Below are 22,695 nucleotides of genomic sequence, written 5' to 3'. Positions count from 1 at the left end.
TCTCATCTCAGGTCATAAAGTGAGGCTGAAGGATGACAGCTCTGAACATCAGAAGCTGATTTGCTTTTCCCCCACCGCCTGTATTTAAGCTGTGGAGCTTATTGCCACAGGATACTGTAAGCTGCTAAAAGTGTGCCTAGGTTTTAAAAGTCACTGGATGAGTTTGTGTAAGTAAAAAAATCCATTGCAGGTTATTAAAAACAAGACATCATGTCTAGATCAAAAAAACCCACGAGCAGTAAATCATTAGAAGCTGAAACTATATTCTGGGAATATAATTCAAACTGCTTGTGTGCTTTCAGAAAAGTATCTGATTTCATCTATTATTGGGAAGAGGGTACTGGCACAGATGAACTTTTGGTCTGACCTGGTCCAGCTTTTCTGGTGCTTTCATTGCTTTTTCCATGCTCAAAAGCCATGATGGTGCCAGCTCAGAGAGTCTTGTGTTTGAGTACTGTCAGCTCACATACTGCGTGAGCAAACAATGCAGGGAAGGGCATGAAAACAGGCTGTGCCCTTCTTCCCCTCCCTGCCTTCCCGATCTGTTGGGATATAAGGAACTATAAAACCAGATGACTGAGTCTCCCAGGGATTTGCTGGGAATGAGGAGAATACTGAGAGAGCACCTCTGTGACACATTCAAATGCTGGGGGTGGCTGAAACTGCTTTCAGATCCGGTGGTGCTGCATTGGTGTGGACAACATTGTATGCTGTTGTATGCTCAGGGATGACACCATGGCTGGGACTTCCTGGGGCAGGAATTTCACACAGGAAAGCCCTAGTAATTGGGGTGTTGCACATCATGGACAAGAGTGTTGCACATTCAGGAAAAGAATTGGAAGACTGCTGCTGTGGACTTCAGAAGTCAACTGACTTTGGCATGTCTCCCTTTATTTCTGTGGATCCACAAGGAATATCCTGACATTTCACTATACGTACTTCCAAATCTTTTCTAAATAACCAAAGGCAGAGGATTTCTGCCATGAAATACTTTGACATGTTATTTGTGAATTAAAATACTTCTAAAAAGATGTTCTTAGGGATAAATTTCCCAGTTCTTTTCTTTAGTGGAGTAAGCACAGCATTAAATTACAGCGAAGCTCAACTATGATGTCATAGTTTTCTTTTTTTTATTATAGACTTTTTTCCACATGAATGATAAAGAAACTACAACAGAGTTAAATACCTTTTTTGATAACAGCGATTATATTCTTAATTACACTCAATATTAAATTGTAAAATATTTCCAGAGGAGTACAATCGTTAATTCATACAGCAGGCAAAATACCAGAGGAGGAGAGGGCCGAGGGAGAGGGGTGTGAGAATTTCCAGTCTGCTTTTAAAAAGCACTGTGTATGGCTAACTCTGCCCTATCCATCCATCCATCCATCCATCCAAACGTGGTGCTGGCCCATCTGGTAAGACACACATTTCTTTCCATAAAACAATCACAATTCAAAAGCAAAGGATGAAACTGACAGATGTCATCAGTGTTTGCGGCGTTGAAAGGAGTGTCAGTTCCTTTCACAGCTTATCCGTACGATTCATTGAAAGCATTTTCTCTATCAGGTTCAGTAGTCCTTCTAAAAACACAAAGACTTAAACTTTGGTACCACCAAAAAAGATCCAGGACAGGCATTTTTTTTTTTTTTCATTTTTTTTGTTTTGTTTTGCTTTTACTAATAAATGGCTGCTACATTCTATTTTACATGGTTGTCCATGATGCTTTGAGGTCACTTGTCCTCGGGTTCAAAGGAACCTGTATCCCCAATCTTCCATTTTGTTTCAGTCTTTAAACAAGTCAGGTTTCTGACTGGCAAGTAATAACTTAGAAGGTTAACGGCTGCAAAAGATCCTGTGCTGCTGCAAATTGAGACAAAAAAAACAAGGAAAGAGAGAGAAAATGTTACAACACTAAGCCCAAGAGTGAGATTTCTTTACTCACAGAATTGTAACATTAATCCACAATCCCTGAAAAGGGGATACATGTAGATCACCTGCTCCAGAAGCATCCTCTGACAATTTGCTAGTGAGCATCTGTAGAGCCAGGTGGAAATACTTTTAAATTAAAGATGAAGTGCAACTTGTAACTGACTGAAGTACCACTAAACATAACAAGAACTGCTGTGGAAAGGAATACAAAGCCCAACAAGGGTAGCAGAGAAGCACTGAGTATTAATTGAGTGGTTGCTCTGCAACCTCCTTGGTGTACAACGTGGGTATGTGTGTGCATACATGTTCCTTCTCGAGGCAACTCTCTTCTGCTTGGCACATGGAGAATCTGCAATTGCTTCTGAACAATGCAGTTGTGATTCTCTGCTTGACTGATTTAGCTTAGCAGTTAAGTAACAACTAATCTTTCAAAAACACTAGGGCCTACTTAGAGAAATCCCTGTTGTCTGCGGGGATGGTGTGTCACTGGAAACAAAAACAGCATGAGAAATACATCCATCCTCCACGCTCGCAGCAAATAATCAGGAAATGCTCATAGCTGTGATGCCAGCACCTTCCTTGCAGGGACTGTCAGCTGATGAAAGCCTGATGATGGGAACAAATGGTGCCGTTCATCTGATGCTGCCATCCTCAGGCAGACTTTTATTGTAGATCAGTGCTTTGGACAAGGCGCTCAGGGCAGGACCTGCTGCTTCTCATCTGGGAAGCGTACTGTTCTATTTGGGATATTAACACCACTGAATTTATTTTAAATCAGTGCTCAGATTAATGAGACTCAACTGGAAAATGCTGGCAGACAGTAATAAAGCATGCACAAGAGGCAAAACAGACCAACTTGATGCTTAGATTAGTCCCCTTATCTCAGCAGACAGAGCTCAAGGCCAGATACTGGTTATATGGTAACTATACTTACTCCTAATGTTTTAAGTATCTGCTTCTTCCATAGCTCAGGCAAACATCCATCATCTATACTATCAACACCTTCTCAGATGCTCCAGATTTTCTCTTGAGAGCTCTACTTTGTGCATTACTGAGGCCTCTACCTATGAATAGCTCTTTTCTTCTAATTCACCTGCTCTACCTCAGGGAACTTTCCAGTAAATCCACAAGCCATATTTTGTACCATATCACAGTAGCAGGGCTGCCAGCTTTCTGCCTCTCCATCTCTCGTTTTACCAGAAGAAATGTTTTAAGTGTTGAGGCTGTAGCACCTGAAACTGGAATCTCTCCAATCAACCACGATGATGGAGATGGTGCATCTTTTAACTGAATGCTTCTAAAAACCACGCCTGAAAAATGCAGTGTTGGGTTTGGGAATATCCTGTACAAGGGCAGCAGGGTAACTTCCCTCTGCAGGAGACTGAGCTACAGAAGACAGAGAGTCTGTGTTGTTCTGTAAAGCTCCCAAAATACACTGATCTTTCTTGAGAAAAAGCTCCACTATGGACAGAAAACCTCATCTCTACCTGTCTGTGTGTGAACTTCCAGTGCCTACTGAATGCCAGGGTACTTCCCTCCTTCCACTGATGGTACATGACCTTTACACCACTATTCACCAGAGCTGAAGCACACGCTCAGGCAATGAGGCCTGGATTCACCCAGTGGTCAACTCTGAGCAGTATGTCCTACCCCAGTAGGAGTAATTTATGTGACATGTCAATTACCAGCTTTAGACAGTAGCACAACACCTTCACAGACAGAGCTTTTAGACCAGAATCAGTAACATCAAGCCAAAGAATGATCCCTTTAATCTTGCAATGGCTGCAAAGAAAAAACATGACATCCAGGTAAGACAGAATAAAGTCTCACCTTTCATAAGCTCACCTTTAGCTTTTGCTGAGGTGTGCGCCGAGCTTTTCTTTCCTGATCAAGCTTGCTGCATAGGGAATCTGCAATGACAGAGACAAAGCCACTGCTTTAAGCCAGGTTTGGCTAATGAAACTTCTAAACTGGAATCCCTGCAGATGAAGGGTTTTGTCTGCCTCCCCGTATCATTTTAGGAAACAGTGCCTTAAATGAAAAGATTGAGCTCTTTACAAAACCACAAGAATGTTGATGCAGAAACAAAACAAAAATGGCCCAAACTAAAATGACAGATCTTAAAATCCAATGTAAAAGATGTCTTCCAATATTTTGTTTCTAGCAGTTGCTGCCAAAAATTAAATCCACCACCCATTCTGCTGCCTGCAAGATGACAAAAATCAGCTGTTCATAACAGAGCAAGCAACAAGCATTGATCTCTGCACAGCCAAAATACAGCATGTTGGGAGTATGAGGCTTCACGTGTTTATAGCACCATAATTGGGAAGCTCCTAATAGTTATCTCTGACTTGCATCAATCTGAGGGAAGCCACTGAAGTGGAACAAAAAATTAAAGAAAAAGAGAACATACATAGGCATATTAGAGAACAGAGATATATTTAGAAACAAGGTGGGATGATGTGCTTGCTGGCTACTGGGAATATGGTTCAGGGCTGCTCTTTTCCAGTGCTGGGCCTTTAGAAAGCAACAAAACTAAATTGCTTCGAGATTTCTCCATAGCTGGGAATCCAAGCGACTACAAATTCACTATTCCTTGATGCTGCCTTTTGGAAGGACCATCGGAGGAATTCAGGTTGGGATCAGAAAATCTATGTCCTTCCACTCCTAGACACTGTTGCACACTGAGGTGACCTTCTTCAGCTGTCAGGCACTCCACAATATATTCACAAATAATGTCAAATATGTTACTGCAAGATGACAAACATGATGAGCTTAAGTCAGGAGCAAGGCCTTAAGCTGCATGAACAGCAAAAGGAAGAGGCAGGCAAATGCACAGAGTTGAAGCAACCTACCCCACACAGCTGAAAACATGTGAATTTGCATCCGCATCCACTGACCATACACCTAACATGCATTCTTGTATATCCCTGTTTTGTTTTTAATTACATTATGCCCACAGTATGTGAGGATGTTTGTGTGAATTGTGCTCAGCATGTCTCCTGGCTGGTGTAAAGTGTAGTATCTGCAATTACATGAAGAGATGCATCCATACCCTGCCTGCCTTAATAATGAAAAGAGCAGGGAAGGCTCAGGATGAGAGGAAAGAAAGGAGCAGCTGCAGCTCAGGAGCTAACCCTTTCATCTCTCAGGGAAGGAGGTCAATCTGATTGAAAGCAGCAACACCAGGAAGCAGCAGCATCTGCAAAGATGAGCCGTCTGTCTGAACGAAACAGAAGCCTTTCATAGGGGCATGCTGCTTCCCACACTATACAGCCCTGGGGAAAGGGAAACATGTATGCATGAACTGAGAGGCCAAAACCACCGATGACCTGAGAAGACCAAGAATCCAGCTGTTTTGTCTGACTACTCTTATAACCCCTCGCTCTTGACAGAATTGAAGTTAACAGGAAGCATGCTGACAGATTCCTCCCCAAAAAACAGAGCTCTTTCCTCCACCGCATTCTCGAACAGAGCTGCCTTCAGGACAGCGTTTGCAAAGGCTGGAAAACTCCTGTCCAAATTGCAGCAGAGATGTCTGCAAAGAAACTGTTTACCTGATCCCCCATTTCTACAGTTTAGATTCAAACAGGAGTCACAAACAAACTGCCTGAACAAGCACATTTCAGCTGAGACCCATGATGCTTCACCAACTGCTCTCCTTCTCTCTCCCACTCAGGACGTCCAACAGGCAACACCAGTTTGTGTGGCTACCAAGTATATAGGACATCTCCCAGGCTGTACTGACCTAGATAATACAATGGGGTACATTCTGTCAGAAATTAACTGTTTTAATCCACTTCTCTGATATATTTGGTACATCAGTGTCTTTTCAATGTGTGTTGGGTTATCCGTTCTCCTGGTAGTAAATGAAACTGGGAGAGATGGGTGTCTAACAGGGAAATAACTACATTCTTCATGAGTTAAATCATCTGCAATGTCATCTTATACATTTGAAGAGCATTTGGTAACTCCATTGCTGCAGTGGAATATATTTAGGGCTCTTCGTGACAATACATTCCCCTGTTGTGCATCCACGGTGTCTGTTCTGATAAAGACAGGCTTGTCCTACAGCACACTCCTAACTACATTCCTGGAACACATTCTTTTTGCTTCATTCAGGGAATCCAGTTTGCAGGCTCTGAATCTGGGGCACAACGTGAACCAAAGCACAGATATGTGCATAGGATTTGGGATTCATTTCTAAAGCACACATTCATCCCTGCTACACTTGGACATCAAAGAAGCTTCACCAAAAATCAAACACAGATAACTGAACATACAGAAACAGACCTGCAGTATCATCCCAACTACTAAAGCACAGGTGAAAACATTAATGAGAAAAAAATATAAGTATCTCTCTGGGTTTGGAGGAGGGAGGCAAAGAAGTAAAATCTGCCTTGGAGTCTGCAAAATACAGTGAACATGTTTCCAGAAATGCTCTTCTATCTGTTATTATCTGTGTGTCTGTGTGCAGGCACTTCAGCACAAGATGCAGCTCAAAAAATCCAAGAGCCATTGTGCTGAACCGATGTTTCCCTCTAACATTCTTACCAAGGTCAATCAATCTAGCTGGACCACTTTAAGCAGAGGACCAAAACAGAAATCCTAATAAAGTACTGCTGTTTCCTATTTCCATTTTTCAAATATGGAATAATATGCATGCAGCGACCAGTGTCTCTGCACACAAAAATGTGGATATTCCTTGTTTGTATAATGAATATATTGGGTGTAAAAGCACCTCCTTTTTATATACAGCCTAAAATAGGAATTAAACCTACTAGTGCTTTTCTTAATTACAGTAGGACCCAGAGGAACATGATCTCATACCTCTGAAGATCTACCAGCATTACCACGTGGTACCTTTTTTTCTTCTTTTAAACACTCTTGTGAATCCTCAAAGATCAGGGTGAAACATGATGGAGAAATAGAAATCAATTTTGTAGATAGATAGTTCTAGATTAATTTTATTGTCTGCCTCTGAAGAACAGAGCTGATTCAAAGCAGCACTGAATCTTAGTAAGTAAGGCCATCAAATATCAGAGGAGCTCCAGCTGGATCCAGTTATGAGCTCTGAACAGTAATATCACCCCAGTTAGGCTTGGAAGGAGGAATGCAGTTCATGGGAGTCTAACTAAATTAAAAAACCCAAACAAAACCAAAACAACACTTTCTGCTAGAGCTGGATAGATAAAGGACTGCCCTTCTCACATTTCTAACATGCCAAAGACCTCCTGCTTTTTACCCTTATATAAAGTCAGTGGGATTGATCAGTACCTGATCTTAGTTACCTAAACTACAGGAGCAGCGTGACGAACACCACCTTAGTCTTTCCTGATGGATACATTACAACTGTGGTCTATGCTTCCTCGGAACCAACAAACTACTTGTAAGGGACCCCCAAAAGGAAATGAACATGCTAGCTTAGTGTTCTACCTATCTGTAACAGTGTTTTAGAGGGGTTTACCGAAACATAAAAGGAATAAAAAATCATTGTACTGGGAATGCTGCTTCTAATCATTCTCCCACCTGGCAGCTAGGAAGAAAGTTTATGCTTTTAAACTGTGATCCACTAACACATGCTCAGAAAACAATACCAGACAGATGCAGAAGCTCAGGCAGGAGTTGACTCAGTGCTTTGTTAGACTGGCTTGGCTGTCCTGACAGATGAGTTCTGGTCACCCTGGACAGAAACCAACAACTCAAAAGGCAGGTGAGCTCTTCTAAGGCCGTATCACATGCGCCATTTTTGAACTTACTCCAGCATGCTTGACATTTGTTTCTTCTTGGTGGCCCTTTCGGTATAGCTGAATAGCAAAAGCCAAATGTTCCATGCCTAAACCCATATATAAAATTGATATTTTATATAAGACCTCCAAATACACGCACTGTATGTAGCTAATTCGGGAGACAGCACTTTGAGGAAGGAGGAAGAGAAAAGTGCATTCAAAGATTTAAGACCTATTTTCTTGCTAAACATGATGATTGATTGTTTCTTGGCACTTGGCTGGGACCTTGGCACAAACAGGCTGCAATACTGGAATTACTGGCACAGGTGTCCAGAGAAGCTGTGGCTGCCCCATCTCTGTCAGTGTTCAAGGCCAGGTTGGACACAGGGGCTTGGAGCAAGCTGCTCTAGTGGAAGGTGTCCCTGCCTGTGGCAGGTGGTTGAACCTGGATGAGCTTTAACATCCCTTCCAACCATTCCATGGTTCTTTGATTAATACCTCCCAGCAGCTGCTCAAGACACTCTGACCAAATCCTTTCTCAACATAAATTGCTGCTGGCCACACAATGACCCACTGCTCCAGCTACCTACCAAGTAGGGTTATATCCAAAGAAGCCAACATCTAGCACTGAGGATGTAACAGAACAGGACTCAACCTCCCATTTTCCCAACGATCTGAGCTTTCCTCCTGACTTTCAGGAAGCCATAAAATGTATATATATATATATTTTTTATTTTTTTTTCCGGAGCGGACAGAGCATTAAAACAAAACCCCATTGATTAAACGCTGCTATAACGGAGGTTTTTAATGATGAGTACTGAAGCCAGGTGCCCCGCAGCCGGTGCTGGGGGTGCAGTGGCGGCCGGGGAGCGGCAGAGGGCATTCGGAGCCCGCGCCAGCGGCCCCCGAGCTGCTCCCCGCGCGGGGCCGTTCATCATCGCCTCCTGCACTACAGCTTCAGAGCATCACCGAGAACTGGGAGGAGAACGAGTTACTGGGAGGAAAAAACCCCGGCACCTTCCATCAGGCCTTCCATGTAAAAGTCAGGCGTTTGCACGAGGAAGTTTTCAAATGCAATTTATATTTCATTAATCTTTTCATGCTTACTTTCAGCTTTCTGTATTCCTGACCTTTCTGACACATCAAGCACGCCAAGGCAGTGACTACTCAGTTATGTAGCTTGAGGAATTCCGGTGCAGGGTGAGTGAAACCATCGCTGCTGCAAAACCTGCCCCTGGTAACCCCCTGTTAACAGGAGATGCCTTCAAGGTCACGCACAAGTCTTCAGAAAGGACTAAGTGAAGTTTTACAATCCTTCAGTGGTGAGAAGAGCCAAAAGAAACTGATTCTGTGCATTCATGCTGTTTGTAAAATAAACAAAGCAATTAAGCTAGGTTCTGCAGCTAGTTATACTAGTAAATTTTGAGTTTAATAATACAAAGGTATACAGCTGTGAAGTTGCAAGTAAAATTAAGATTTAAGTATTGTCCTGGGTTTAAACCACGACAAGTATACATTAAAGATTTCTGCTTTTATCTTTGGACTTCAATGATAACAAGAAAATGAGCTGTGGGCAGCTCTGCTAAAGCAATAGTAGAGCATCCCATGTACATACAAGCCAAAACAACCTGCCCCTTTTAAAAACAACAAATGAACAAAAAAATTTAGAAGTAACCACGCTTTTTGTGTATCTTGCACTAAAAGCTCTAACTCATCTATGCCATTACCCCAAAAGGCCAAATGAGTTAGCACATTCAGCTCAGCAACCTTAATTCTACATGTAAGCACACAAGGTATATTCACGTGAATGAATTAAAGTAACTGCAGCATTTATCACATCAGAAGTGCTGACTCCATTTCAGCTACCACCCAAAACATCCCTGAAGATTTCTGCACCCATCTTAAACAAACACACTTGTTATTTGCAGCAGTCTCTCAGTTCCTCAGATGCAAACATCCTTTTTAGTTGTCTCACTGCTACACAACCTGTCTCACCAGGAGGGATACCCAAATGTGAGCATAAAGACTTACGGATGATGTGATAACATTTCTATTAGTGACAATTAAACTTAGGCAGCCACAGTGAAGGGGTCCTGAACTGCTTGTACAGCACGTTAAATGTTGAAACTATTTACTGTAAGTACATTCAGACAGCTCTGTTCAGTGATCAAATGACTGCTAGTCTTTCTGTAGCATGCACCATAAAAAGGTGTGAGTTACATGATCATATGTCTTTTCTTGCCCAAGAAAAAGCACTACACTGAACCTTGTGATTTTTCCACTTCTTGTAGATCAGCTGGCTGGAGGTGGTGACATCCAGTTTCAGAAACAACTTCAGAACTGGACCACAAAGTGAATGGCAGAGATGATCCATTCTCTCCTAAGAGGGAGATTTAGCTCCGAGTTCGCCTGACACAAGAGATAAAGGCTGAAGTGGGGCCACAAACTTTGTGTTTAAATGTGCTTCACAGGAGGAATCAGACAGATCCCTGCCTCAAATCCAAAGCAGCAGGGGAAGTACTTTTCAGGATGGCATCTGAATTACCAGCTTCTGTGACAATGCAATTCACAGATCAAGCCAAAGTCCTTTCCTGGCATTGGGAGACAAAGGGGAACACCGTAACCACTGGACGCATTAAAGAGTGGAGACAAGCAGCAGAAAAAAAATCTCCAAAGATGTTCTGGACTTGAATTCCCTCCATAAAGAACCTCCTTCAAGCACCCTCCATCTCTCATTGAAATCCCTGAAGTCAGCAGGAACAGGGAGCAGGAATGTTTGGCAGCTCTAAAAATAAGGCCACTCCTAAAAGCCTCTAAACATAGGTGCACAAGTTTGACAATCCTGGCCTTCAGCTTTATTTTTATGTCCCAACCCATCAATTAGAAAATGACAGCACCAGAAGGCTGGACAATGCCTTCCCTGCACTAGGCTCTGTGACAACCACAAGGAAAATTTAGATGTTCAAGCACAGACTGGATCCAGGTAAGTGGGGATATTTGGCAAACCTGCTTCAAAAAAACCCTGTTAAATAACGTCAGACTGATCATAGAAAAAGCACTATTAGCATGCTGATAGCCTCCCATCTGTTAACATGCCCTGCTCTTACACTAAACAGTATCTGAGTAAGAAACAGTTTTATATACTACACCCCTTGCTTGTACTGGATTAAGTATGCCAAGTTTTCAAAGCAGCACAGTTGTTACAATGATACAGAGCTGCACTAACACACACATGCAAAATCCCTCTTGATTTTAAAGTAACAAGCAAAAAACCCAACAGCAACGCGTGCCTGCACTGAGCTGTGTTTGGCAACTCAATCCTTTACTGCCGAGTTAAGCACTTCTTCTAGCAGCTGAAATTTCACAAAGACACATCCTGAGGTTTATTTGCCAGTGAGAAGTTGGCCTTGCACAGGTTCCCTACCAAGGGCTGAAATACACCCCTTGACAACTCGTACAAGGTAGAAACATTTAACTGCTTAAGGTGTACTGATTCAGTCCTCACTTTTCACTCTGAAGAAGCACCTCTCAGCATTGAGTCAACGCATTTCGTTTAGTTGAAACATGAAGACCCATCTGGTTACCGCATGAAAGTAAATCTCCAGGTAATTAGACTCTAAACCAGCTGAGCTCGGGAATATGAGCTCGGGAATAGTACATCTGCATGGCTCACAAAGGGAAAGTTTGCGCATTGCATTGAAAAAACATAAAGCAACAGTTTATAACGTTTTTAGCAGAGAAAGCAAACTTACAATTTGTAATTGCTGTACCATTTCTTCTCTGTACGCCAACTCCCGCTTCATCTGATCTTGAAAATTATCTGTAAGAAGAGGAAAAAAAGAAGCAGATGCAGTAGTTAAAATGGAAACCACACAGTATAATTCATATAAATAAAGTTAAATCAAACCAGATCACTAATAAGGAACCATGAAACACTACAAAGCCCTTCACCCAATTAAAACATGTTCCTAAGAGAAACTTATCTAGTAGAGGACACTTCAAACAAGAGATGTGGAAAAAACAGATTCAGTTGTTTCCCAATTAACAAATGTATTCTGCTAAGTTTCTGTTGCTAGCATTTATTCCCACAGTTATTCTTCTCAATGGACAAGGCTCTGCAGTCATTAGTCAAACGTCTACCAATGCTGATGAGAAGAGCAAAAGCTGTTCCCCTTTGCTTTGGCATAAATCTGTTGACATCAATAGCGATGTCCAACGTGTGAGAAGAGAAAGTGCTCAAGGATGCACGATTTGATTTGTAGTTTGCAACATCGTGCTGATGGCTTTGAACAAAACTCAGACTAAAGCTCCATAAACAGTGACGTGGAAGCAGAAGGGAAAAAGTCTTTGAAAGACTGATTCTTGACAGCTGGGTTACAGCACAGACCAGCCTTCCTGCTTCACTATCTCCTCTTTCCCTTATTTTCCTCCTCTCTTATCCATTTCAGACAAAACTTAATTTGGTAGAAAATTAACTGCTGGTCTGTTTTCATAACAATGCTGTTGGAGGGAGGGAAAAATAAAAATATGTACAAAACTATCGACAGGAAGCAAATAACATGGAGAGCTGCATGATGGAGACCGGAGTGCAGTGGTGGATTATTAAATGGAGGAGGAAAGAAAATCCATTCCATCCAGTATCATTCTGAATCAGGAAACAAGTATAGAAAATAGCAAGGTGAATGCCAACAGAAAACAGCATGGAGCATGTGAACACACAGAGCTTGGAGAAGAACTACAAGACCAAGGCAGCTAAAAAGGTTTATTTACAACTAACCAATTAAGAGAATTAAATAATCATGCTGGGACACAGTCACACAGCCTTGCAAAAACTTCTCAACCCCAAAAGCAGGAGCAGGAAAGCAGTGAGCAGGCATGGCATGATGCAGTGTAGAGGAAGGATGTTATCTCTCCTGCAGGGGAAGAAGACATATCGCCACCAAGTGTGGGCATAGGAACACGGTAGAATAAAGTACAAGGCGGCAGAGCTCTGTCCTCTTTCACACAAGAATTTTGCCCCTCTGAATGATGACCAAAAGCTGTTGTTTATAAAGCATGGGGGCACTTCAGGACAACAAAAAAATAGCAATTAAAGAAAGAAAGAATGAGAAAATTTATTTGGCTGAATCCATCAGGAGCCCAGCTCAGTCACAAGGAAAAGGATAAGACAACATTATCCTATAAAAAGTTTCTCAAATTTCAAGCAAATGCCCACAGAATTTTTCAGGCTATTCCTTTTAGTCCAGCTCAACCGGGAAAAGAAGCCAACAGAAATAAACCAGGTTTGCAATCCCGTCTTCCTAGCTCCAAAAAAGCTGTGCAGTATAAAATGGTGATCGCTTCCTATCCTGGTCACTAAAGGCTGACATATCTGTGCCAGCTACGACTGGGGTCCTCCAGTTTCACTATGAGTAGGCTACATGGAGAAATATTCCTTCTCTCCTTGACACTTTCCTCCTCACTGCCTCCTCACAGGCTCATCACCTCTCAGAAAAAAACAGCTCAGAAATCTTGCTCAATCCTGCACTGAAAATGTCCAAGCTTGCAGTGGAAATAGAGTGTTAATGGTAAGGATAGCCGGGTGTTTTTTTTTCTGGCAGCATTTATCTGAATCTGAATGCTTACAGACAAAGCCATAAGCAGTACCCAAGAGAAAAGACATGAATATTTAAATAGCTTTCTTAACACAAAATTAAATACTTTAACTATCCAGACTATGTCTCCACCATTTTATTGCCACATTGTTAAAAGCACATGGACAAAATGCGTGCCAGCCTACACCAAAGGCAGAGAACAGAAGAGGGTTCTGGGGGAACACGCTATCATCATGCACAAGTGCTCATATTTGTATCAGGACAGCAAATTCTTTGATTTTCTTCAAGTGATCTGACCTTTTCATTTTTTTATTTTCTTCAAGTGATCTCTGCATTGAGAGATGTTACAGGCAAAGGAAAGCCCCATCTGTAGCTTTCAAGTACAACAACAATATAAAAAATAAAGGTACAAACAGCAGAAGACAAGGTCGGCTGCTTTATAAATTATCATGGTCCACATTTCAAGCAGGTACAAGAAGACACAGAGAAGCGTGCAGCACAGTACTGCTAAATGAGTTTGCAAATAAGATCAGTTCTCATTTAGCAGTGATTTCCATGAGGAGACGGTGGAAACCAAACACCATTTACACACAAGACTGCGTGGCACCACTGCGGGTGGTGCTTTGAGGCTATTAAGGTAAAACACCCCAAATGTGCTCAGTTCCAAATGCAAGACCCAAAACAAAAAGGTGACTTTGGAGTTAACTACACGTAACCCAAGAGAGGCGTTTTCTAGAGAGATACAGTGATACCTTCCACATCTCACATAGCTGAATAGCGAGGCACTTCCTTCCTTTTAAATAAGGTTGAGAAAACTTAAAAAACAAAGGCTTCTTATTTTCAGATCAAAGCACAGGGAGAACCACCACAACCTGTGGGATTGAGAATTACCCTGGTAGACTGCTCCTGTCCTCAGCAGCTTTAGGGATGGGACAGGAAACCAGTCCCCACTGCTGCTCAGCCTGATGGTGTGGTGAGCCAGAGTGGGATAGGATATTGTCCTGGGTTCAGGAGTAGCAGACATTTTTCTCCTTCTTAGTAGCTGGTGCAGTGCTGTACTTTTGACTTTTGGCTTGGGAACAACGCTGGTAACACCAATGTTTTAGCTGTTGCTAAATAATGTTTACTCTGACCAAGGACTTTCTGAGTCTCATGAGTCTCATGGCAGACGAGGGAGGAGGGGAAGCTGGGAGGAAGCAGAGACAGGACACCTGACCCAAACTGACCGAAGAGGTATTCCATACCACAGCACGTCATGCCCAGTATATACCGGGGGGAGTCACCCGGAAGGGCTAGATCACTGCTGAGGTCGGGCTGGTCAGCGAGTGGTGAGCGACTGTATTCTCTTCCCTTGTTATTTCCGTTATCATTATTATTATTGGTGCTAGCAGCAGTGGTTTGTGTTATACCTTAGTTACTGGACTGTTCTTATCTTAACCCATGGGAGCTACATTCTTTTCATTCTCCTCCCCATCCCTCCAGGAGCAGGTGGAGGAAGAACGGAGGGGAAGTAAGCGAGCAGCTGTGTGGTTCTGAGTTACTGGATGGGCTTAAACCACGACAAATATAAACCCTGTTACCTGTCTACTCTCCGCTCCCTCCTACAGCCTCAGGTATTTCCAAGCCATGATAAACCCTTCAACACAATTTTAATTTTACCTCAACATTCCTTTAGCTGGTTCCCTGAAGACTTCTCTGTCTAGCTTCTCCCTATCCAACATCACCCCACACAGATACTGACCTGGGAAACCTTGGGAAAACACTTTCTAATACTTGACCTAAAGCAGCAGCCCCATCCAGCAGCACGAGCCTGGCACAGACCTCTTCTCTTTTGCTAGGACATGTATTGTTCTAGAAGACAAACCACTTTTACCCTGGATTTTACGCTTCTTTGCTTTACAAAGACCCTTCTTCTTGTTTTATTATATGCGGAGGAGGGGTGGTTTTTTTTGGTAAATCTAAATCTGTAAATAGGTTTTACGGTCACTTGTATATATTGTTTATTGCACATTATCTGGTTTCTATTTTAATCCTGAAGAAAATTGACCACTACTTTGTGGTACATTGAAACCACATATTTTTCAAGCCAGCATACAGTTGCCACTTCCTTGGTCAGCCGTACGTGTTCTTTTCTTTTATTTGAATTGTATTTCATGTGGTTTAATTGCAGTGTTTATTTACATGGCAATGACAGAGCATTAATTTTACTGTAGAAGAACAAAAGGATAAATAAATGACCTGAATGGCAAAATTCCAAGATGCCATTTCACCAATACCACACATCAGTATTTTGATCTACACAAATTATTTTAAAATTACCTCACTCCCAAACCCAAGTAATGACTGAATTTATACTGAAGGATGAGGTTATCCTCCTTTCATTAATATCCATATCACCTCAGGCAGCTCTTCTCCTTTATTTATGAAGCCATCTACATCTTTCAATATTTGGGCTAAAGATGGAGTCACAGTTCTCGCACTTCCTTGCTTCCCTGAACTTACCCTATCTGATGCTAGAGAAAGGGGACAAATGTATTTTCTTTAAATAACAGGAGAATGATGTCTGTGCTCCCAAATTTCCTGGGAGATGCAACACTCATAAGCTTGCAGCAGTGGGTTCTGGCTGACCTGCTTACTTTGTGGGACCTGGCAACACCGGGTTTTGTCCCTGGGGTTTTTATCAAGGGACCTAGAGGTCTAACAATACTGAGTTTCTGAACTCTTCAAGAAATCATGACACACCAACATGAGGGCAGTTTCGTGCTGCGTGCTGGTCAGACATTTCAGGCACATATGAGTTAACAAATGTCAGGACAGCCTGTAACATTACATTCATTGTATGTTGTAAGAGCCCTTACTGTGTCTCCTACATTGTCCTGACCTATGTGGGATTTCTCATGGAAGCATATTTTTCCCAGCTGATGCCAGCGTAATTCAAAAAGTCTCAGTCAATGAGCCTTTCTCCCTGTGCATGCAGTGTAACTTTCTGGCAGCTTCATGAAAACCCTAAGTGTCCATTTTGTTTTCTCTTATTTAACACGTGCCAGGCACATTCCATCACCCCTGGACAGCAACACCCTGCTCATCAGTCATGGTGGAAGGGCCATCTCAAATAGCCCATCTCAAGAGGAAAAGTCCAAATAGGTATTTCTGTCTCTTAAAGAGGGGCCACATCAATTCTCCATCATCACCTAGAACTACCTAAAGGTAACTATCAAGTACCTTGTCTTCAAAAGCCTCCAAAAAGCTGCTTAAGACCACTGACACTGCTGTACCCCAAGAAGCCCCAGACATGTTTCTGTCTACTCACTGTATTCAATGTTATCAGAATCAGTAAAATACACATTAAACAGACATCCAGCTTCAGATTTTCCCTACAAAAGGTCTGAAAACCCAAGGCAAAAGTGCCATCAGATTCAGCAGAACTAAGCAAAGATCCTGGCAACACAACTGAGAACACACCTTTCTCACTTTAACAATATGACAAACCCAACCACCCATAAATAACACCAAAACCACAGATGTGTATCTTACTGAAGACCGGGAAAGATGCATTTCCTTTCAACACCTGGAACTCCTGTTCTAGTCTCCTCCGTAAGTCGATCTGTTCAAACAAAACCTTCTGGAGTTCCTCTAACAAAGGGAAAAGAAAAGTGGTTTTGCTAATCTGTATAAATAATTCTTGAAAGAATAGTTGCAGAGCAATTCATTATTACAAGACAAAATATTTAAGCAGTTATAAAAAAAAAAAAGTGTTGCATAGACCTACAATAGATTTTGTGCAGAAAGCCATGAATATAAATCAATGTAATATATTATTTTAAAGTATTATATTACAGTGTCATGTATTGATTGATATATATGCATTAATCTCAATTATATCCACCCAAAGGTCCATATATTATTCATATGTTATTTGACAAGCTTAAAATATGGTGCAGAACAAAAGTGCCCCCTATTATCCTCATATTCTATTAAAACAAAGAGCAGTTTTATAATGTAAGGGGCCCTTATTTATTTTACCTTTCCCCATGTTTTCCACATCCTTCTTCAGCGAATGAGGTGAATTGGTTTCTTGGGTATGTTCACCTTTAAAAAAGGAGAAAGGAAAAAGTTAGTGATTTACTGCTATTGCTTTTTATCAGTATTGCCCTTCCTTTACGTCTGCTCCAGAGAATCTGGAGGGGAAAAAAGAACCCCCAAAACCAACAAACAACAAGAAAAAATATTCTGAAAGTGTAATATTGAGGCTTATCTACACATCTCCATGTGCACAGCACTTGGACTTGTATTTACTTCTACTTTAGTAAAGTATCCGCCCACACCATGGCCTCCTGCAGGCAAGACCCCATGTCTCCATGTTACCCTAGGAAAGCTCCTCTTGCACATCCTCTGCCGAACAGATCCCTTCTTTCCCTCTATCTCTTCTTGAAGATGTGCTAATTATAGAAGGACTAGAAACAAGCTGAAGACGGGTTAGGTAGAGCCTTCTCTATTAAGGTTTCGTATCTTCTCCTTATAATGGAAAGTCCATGCTATCTAGCTGGGCAGGACCCTGTTCCAAAATCCACAGGCAAAATCTTCTGCACACCAGCCTTTATCATCTCCTATAATTCTATGGCATGGGCTAGCTGTAACTAGATATAGTTCATATCCAGCTGAGATAAAATTGACATTAGTGGAATTTGCATCTAAACGATACACCTCTGAGGTCAACCAATTCAAAGACTTTTGTTTTAGACTGCTCACATAACTTTTAATCATACAGTAGTAAAGAATTTTCTAGGTAACAAAATTTTACTATCTCCAGATATATGAATACTACTTCTTTTGGCCTTTTTCCTTTTAAAATAAAATAAAACAAAATAAAACAAAGTAAATCTTCACAAGGTGCTAAGTTCATCTGGATAAGAGTTTGACCTAAATATGAACCTTCAGAGAGAAGGTGCAATTTTCATTATCCTCTGGAACTGTGAAATTTTCCTCTAATTTATGTGAATAGGGTTCTGAAACAAAAAAGTTTTTAAAAAAAGAAAAAAATATTACTTTAGAAGAAATTAATGAGAGAATTTCTATTATTTACAGCTGAAGTAGAAATGGACTCTCAGTAATTAAGGAAGTATTTGTTAAATAACCAATTATTGAACTAATTGGACTAATTCTTGTTTTAGTCCAGCCAGTAAATACACATCATTAACTCTACTGATGAGTAATCACAGACATACAGGTAAAGCTACTCAAGTGTTTATGTGGGAAATAAGCTGGGTTTTTTTGAAAATAAAAGGCCGTAGCACTAAATAGGTCACCACTCATCAGATAAGAAAGCAGTTAGTTAATAAACTCATCCTGTCATCATGCATTTCCGAGTAGGTCATCACAATAAGCTAATTTAAAAGTTGAATCGGGAAAGTCTTGCTTTATATGCAGTCAGAAATCTTTTTGCAAAACATTTCTTTTTTTAAAAAATTAATGCATTCCTATATCCAGTAAACCTTGAAGTCACAGTATATGAAACCTATCCAATAGCTGTGCATTTTAGCATCTGTTATCTTTTCAGTCCTTAAAAAAAAAAAGGCAACCACTCATTCAGACATACCCATTTATGCAACTGATTTCTGGTGCCAGCAATTCCATTTTAAAATATATTTATGTAACATAAGGATTAAAAAAATATTTTTTGTACAGTTCTTGATAAAAACAAAGCATTTTCTACAGGTAACTTGTCTCATCACACTAAAAGAAACAGCAAGCTTAAAAATACATCACTTTTTGGGCAGTGGTTTCTGCTGTTTCCTCAATATAAAATGGTCTTTGTTTGTTTGTTTAGTTAATATAATTGTGTTTTAAACAGGACTGCTAGAAAAATATATGTTTTGTTAGAGGAATTAGGGTACACAAAATCAAGAAGAAGGAATTAAAATTTAGGAAGGATATTTATTGAATTATAAATACTAGTATTTTTCCCAAATAATTTATTTTATTCTTTTCTGTATGTTTAACTGCAATTTTGAGGGATAACAGACTCACAGACAGAAGGATTTTTCAAGGGGGAGAAAAGAAAAAGGGGAAGAGACTAGATCCTGTCACAGAGCATGGCGGCAACATCTCCCACTTGCTCGGCTGAGCTTTCAGGGCTGTATGTTTGAGGCTACTGACTCGCTGGGACTGAAAGTACCACATCAAAATGAAAATAAGGGCATGCAGCATGAAGAATAACTTCTCCAGCCTCTGCAGCCTCTCCACTAAGACACTGAAAAGACTTACTAGAAAATCCCCCATCCTTGCCCTCAAAATAAGGAAGAGGATGGGAAAACTGAAGGCACTTAGAGGCAACACTTGGCACATAAGGTTCTAACAAGTAACGGTATTTTTAAACTGCTGATGTTAAAAAAAAAGCTTCATTATTATTATTATTAATGTTAATAATAATCAGATGGGTTTCACCTTTCCAGTCCCCCTGAAAATGATAATCAGGAGGCTGCTCTTCTCTGTTTTTCCATACTTCCCAGAGGCCTCATCATGCATTGTGTACTGTTCTACCTTAATTGAAAGGGAGGAGGTATTGAATATTTAACCAGCTTCCTTTCTCTTACATGTTAATTAAAAGCTAAATAGGTATTTTAAAACAAACAAACAGAAAGCCCAAAGAATTTTAATCAGTCTAAGAAAAAAAGAATCACTTCCCCTTCTAATAGCTTCACCATAACTCTCTTGGGCCTTGTCTACACACAAACTTGCAACAGCATTTAAACACTGAAAGCTGTGCAGCCCCTTGGTACAGACACCTAGGTTTTCTTTAATAGAGGCCTATTTCAGTTTATTCAAAGAAATCAAACTATATCTCAGCTGTCTGTTGGGTAAGGAAAAAGAGGATGAAGGACTTATACCCAGTTTAAACCGCCTCAGCTGAAGCTTTTGGTACTTCTTCTCTTCCCGATTAGCTCAGGTGCACGAACACTGTTATTTTGGAATAAAGGTATGTGGGTTGTATTGTTCCAAATGGCTTTCTTACCCTGGAATGTGAACATCTGCCCATGAAGGAAAGAAGATATTATGTCTGTGAGTAGACATACCTCAAATTACTTTATCAGTACTCTGAAAAACAGAGGTCCCAAATTGCACATTGACACAGCCTCATCTCTTGTGATGCCATCATTTTATTAGCTCTGCACCCACTGGAATAGTTAAGATTTGAATTTTTAACACAAGAAACAAACAGGAACATTCCTAAATGTATTCTTCTCAACAGAAATGCAGGTTCCCCTCCTCGTACAAAACCAAACCAGACATAGCCAGGTTACCTCTTCATGATGTGCCATCTAGAGCAACCTCCTTCCTCAGGAAAATCTCAAGGCACTTTTCAAACACCAGCTAAAAATTTCCACACTGGCCCAGGCAACAAAATGACATCAGCAGGCAACAGATTTGCCCAACACAGAGGTCTGATGGATTGGGAATGAAACTCCACTACCCTGACTCTCACCCCTGTACCTTGTCCCCAGCTTGTACCCTATACAATTCTCATATGTGGTGCCAGACGACATCAACTAAAATCATCTCTCCTGTACCTCAGTATTGGTCCTATTAATCCTGGTCAGTAGTTAGGTATTGCAGAGCACACCATGCCTGTCACCCAGCTCTGCAGCTCACTCCTACCTTCATGAAGTTCACAGCACCGATGCTGTACTGTAACTTAACATCCACTGGTATTTTAGCTGGAGAGAAGGCTGTCAGCAGACAGGAACACTGCAGCCCTGAAGATGTCAGTGTCTGGGTATAAATATACACATATATATATATGTATACACATATATCCCTCCATTCAAAAAATATAGGCAGATGTGAACTGGCAGACTTTCAGAGCTTCAGAGTCTCCATCTGTATTTGAAATTAATTACCTGCTTTAAGACATGCACGGTTCTTGCAAATGTCCTGAAGAAATCCTACCTTTACTGAAAATTTTAATTATTTGTGCATATTCATGCCACTTGGGGAGGAATAATCAATAGAATAATCAGAACTTGGGAAAATACGCCTATTTTAGGAACTCAGTAAGCATCTTTGAAGTGTTTTTCCATACTGGGGTAACACATGTGTCTGACAAAATCTGGAGCTTTGAATGTGAATTTGCCCTGAAAGTCACTTAACTTTTAAAACAAACTAGTTCTTTCTTTTGCATAAATAAAGCTTAATTTGTAACACTCATTTAAAGTTTAAAACATGAACACCTGATTTAAAAAAATCTGCACTTAAGTACTAATGGATAGAGAATTTCACACAAAGCATTCAAAAACTGCAGCCAACATAAACACATGTAATACTTAATCAGTCACATCTGTTGGCTTTTGGTCTGAATTTCATGTCTCCATCTGGTAAGTATTTCATAACTTTATTCTAGAAGCATGAGAGCTACAAAATTTCTAATTCTTAGTTTGTTTTAAATGGAAGGTAATATTCTCATCAGGTTCCAAAACATAGGGTTTAAAAAAAAAATAAATAAACCAACACAACTGATCTTCTGAAAGGTGTGAAAAATACAGAAATTCAACAACGTTTCACCCGCTTCTAAAAATTCAAAGAAAATTCCTGAGGTCCTTAATAATAACAGGTGAGAAAAGAGACAGGAATAGTAAATAAGGACCCAGTCCTACAGTCCATCTGCAGTTTTGTCTGTCGTGCAGGTCCATGATGTATTCATATACAATTTTATGTACTAATACATGGTGCTGGGTCCCACATCTGAAACTTCGCCTTGTCTTCCCCCATTTCAACTTTAACTTCTTTTCTTTTTTTTGGCAAACACCTTCTGCAATAAAATTTCATGTCATTTAACTTATGGATCCAATCCTTTACCACATATTCCAGTAAGGACTACGTAACCGCCCAGTCCACTGTATATAATAAATGCTTGGCTGTTTTCAGTACTCTACAAAGTGTTCTACAGTAATTGCACAAACATTTGCAGAGTTATTCTGGATATATATTTAAAAGTAAATGAAAGAAGAATCTTGCTTCACCTGAATTTTCCTGAAATGTCTTCCAAATCATCTTTTACAAAAAAAAAAAAAAAAAAAGTTAAAAAGGGGAAATTACAATAAGACTTGAGAAGCTGACTCCTAGCTGTTATTAACACCAAATATTAGAGCTACCCATTCTCATTAAAAGGGGTAAAAAAAAGGGAGTGGTTGTTGAAGAGCTGACAGACCTCAAATTCTCTAAGAAATATGCAGTATTTGCAAGGCAGCCCTGCAACGCCATAGCGTGCCGGACACATGCAGCTCTAACCACCTTCAATTCCAGCTGCTAAAGGAGGGTCACGATGGCAAACTGCAGCTTTCCCCCAAAAATGTACCAGTTAAACAAGTTAGTCATGGTTATCTTTCAAAACTGCCAGGGGATTTTGAATAATTCCAGGATCTTTCCAAGCACTGCTGATGGAA

The 22,695-nt window shown here is 40.7% G+C and overlaps 2 protein-coding genes across 7 annotated transcripts in view; one reads left to right on the top strand and one right to left on the bottom strand.

Moving 5' to 3' along the window:
• KATNAL2 (katanin catalytic subunit A1 like 2) overlaps nt 1-22,695 on the top strand; it is a 102,676-nt gene that overhangs the window by 59,873 nt on the left and 20,108 nt on the right. The window lies entirely within an intron of this gene.
• SKOR2 (SKI family transcriptional corepressor 2) overlaps nt 1,571-22,695 on the bottom strand; it is a 33,907-nt gene continuing 12,782 nt past the window's right edge. For all 3 annotated transcript variants that reach the window (XM_057405702.1, XM_057405700.1, XM_057405701.1), the window contains 5 exons: nt 17,279-17,344; nt 16,790-16,888; nt 11,414-11,481; nt 3,778-3,842; nt 1,571-1,863 (listed from right to left, as the gene is read on the bottom strand). In XM_057405702.1, the coding sequence (XP_057261685.1) occupies nt 3,780-3,842; nt 11,414-11,481; nt 16,790-16,888; nt 17,279-17,344 (296 nt within the window). In that variant the 3' untranslated portion in view covers nt 1,571-1,863; nt 3,778-3,779. The remainder of the gene's footprint in view (nt 1,864-3,777; nt 3,843-11,413; nt 11,482-16,789; nt 16,889-17,278; nt 17,345-22,695) is intronic.

The sequence above is a fragment of the Pezoporus wallicus genome, unplaced genomic scaffold, assembly GCF_028554395.1.
Source record: "Pezoporus wallicus isolate ANWC-B61680 ecotype Strahan unplaced genomic scaffold, APGP_CSIRO_Pwel_v1 scaffold_13428, whole genome shotgun sequence".
In the NCBI taxonomy this organism is placed as follows: Eukaryota; Metazoa; Chordata; class Aves; order Psittaciformes; family Psittacidae; genus Pezoporus; species Pezoporus wallicus.
The sequence above is the reverse complement of the archived record's forward strand: the minus strand, read 5'-3'. Positions and strand labels throughout refer to the sequence as shown.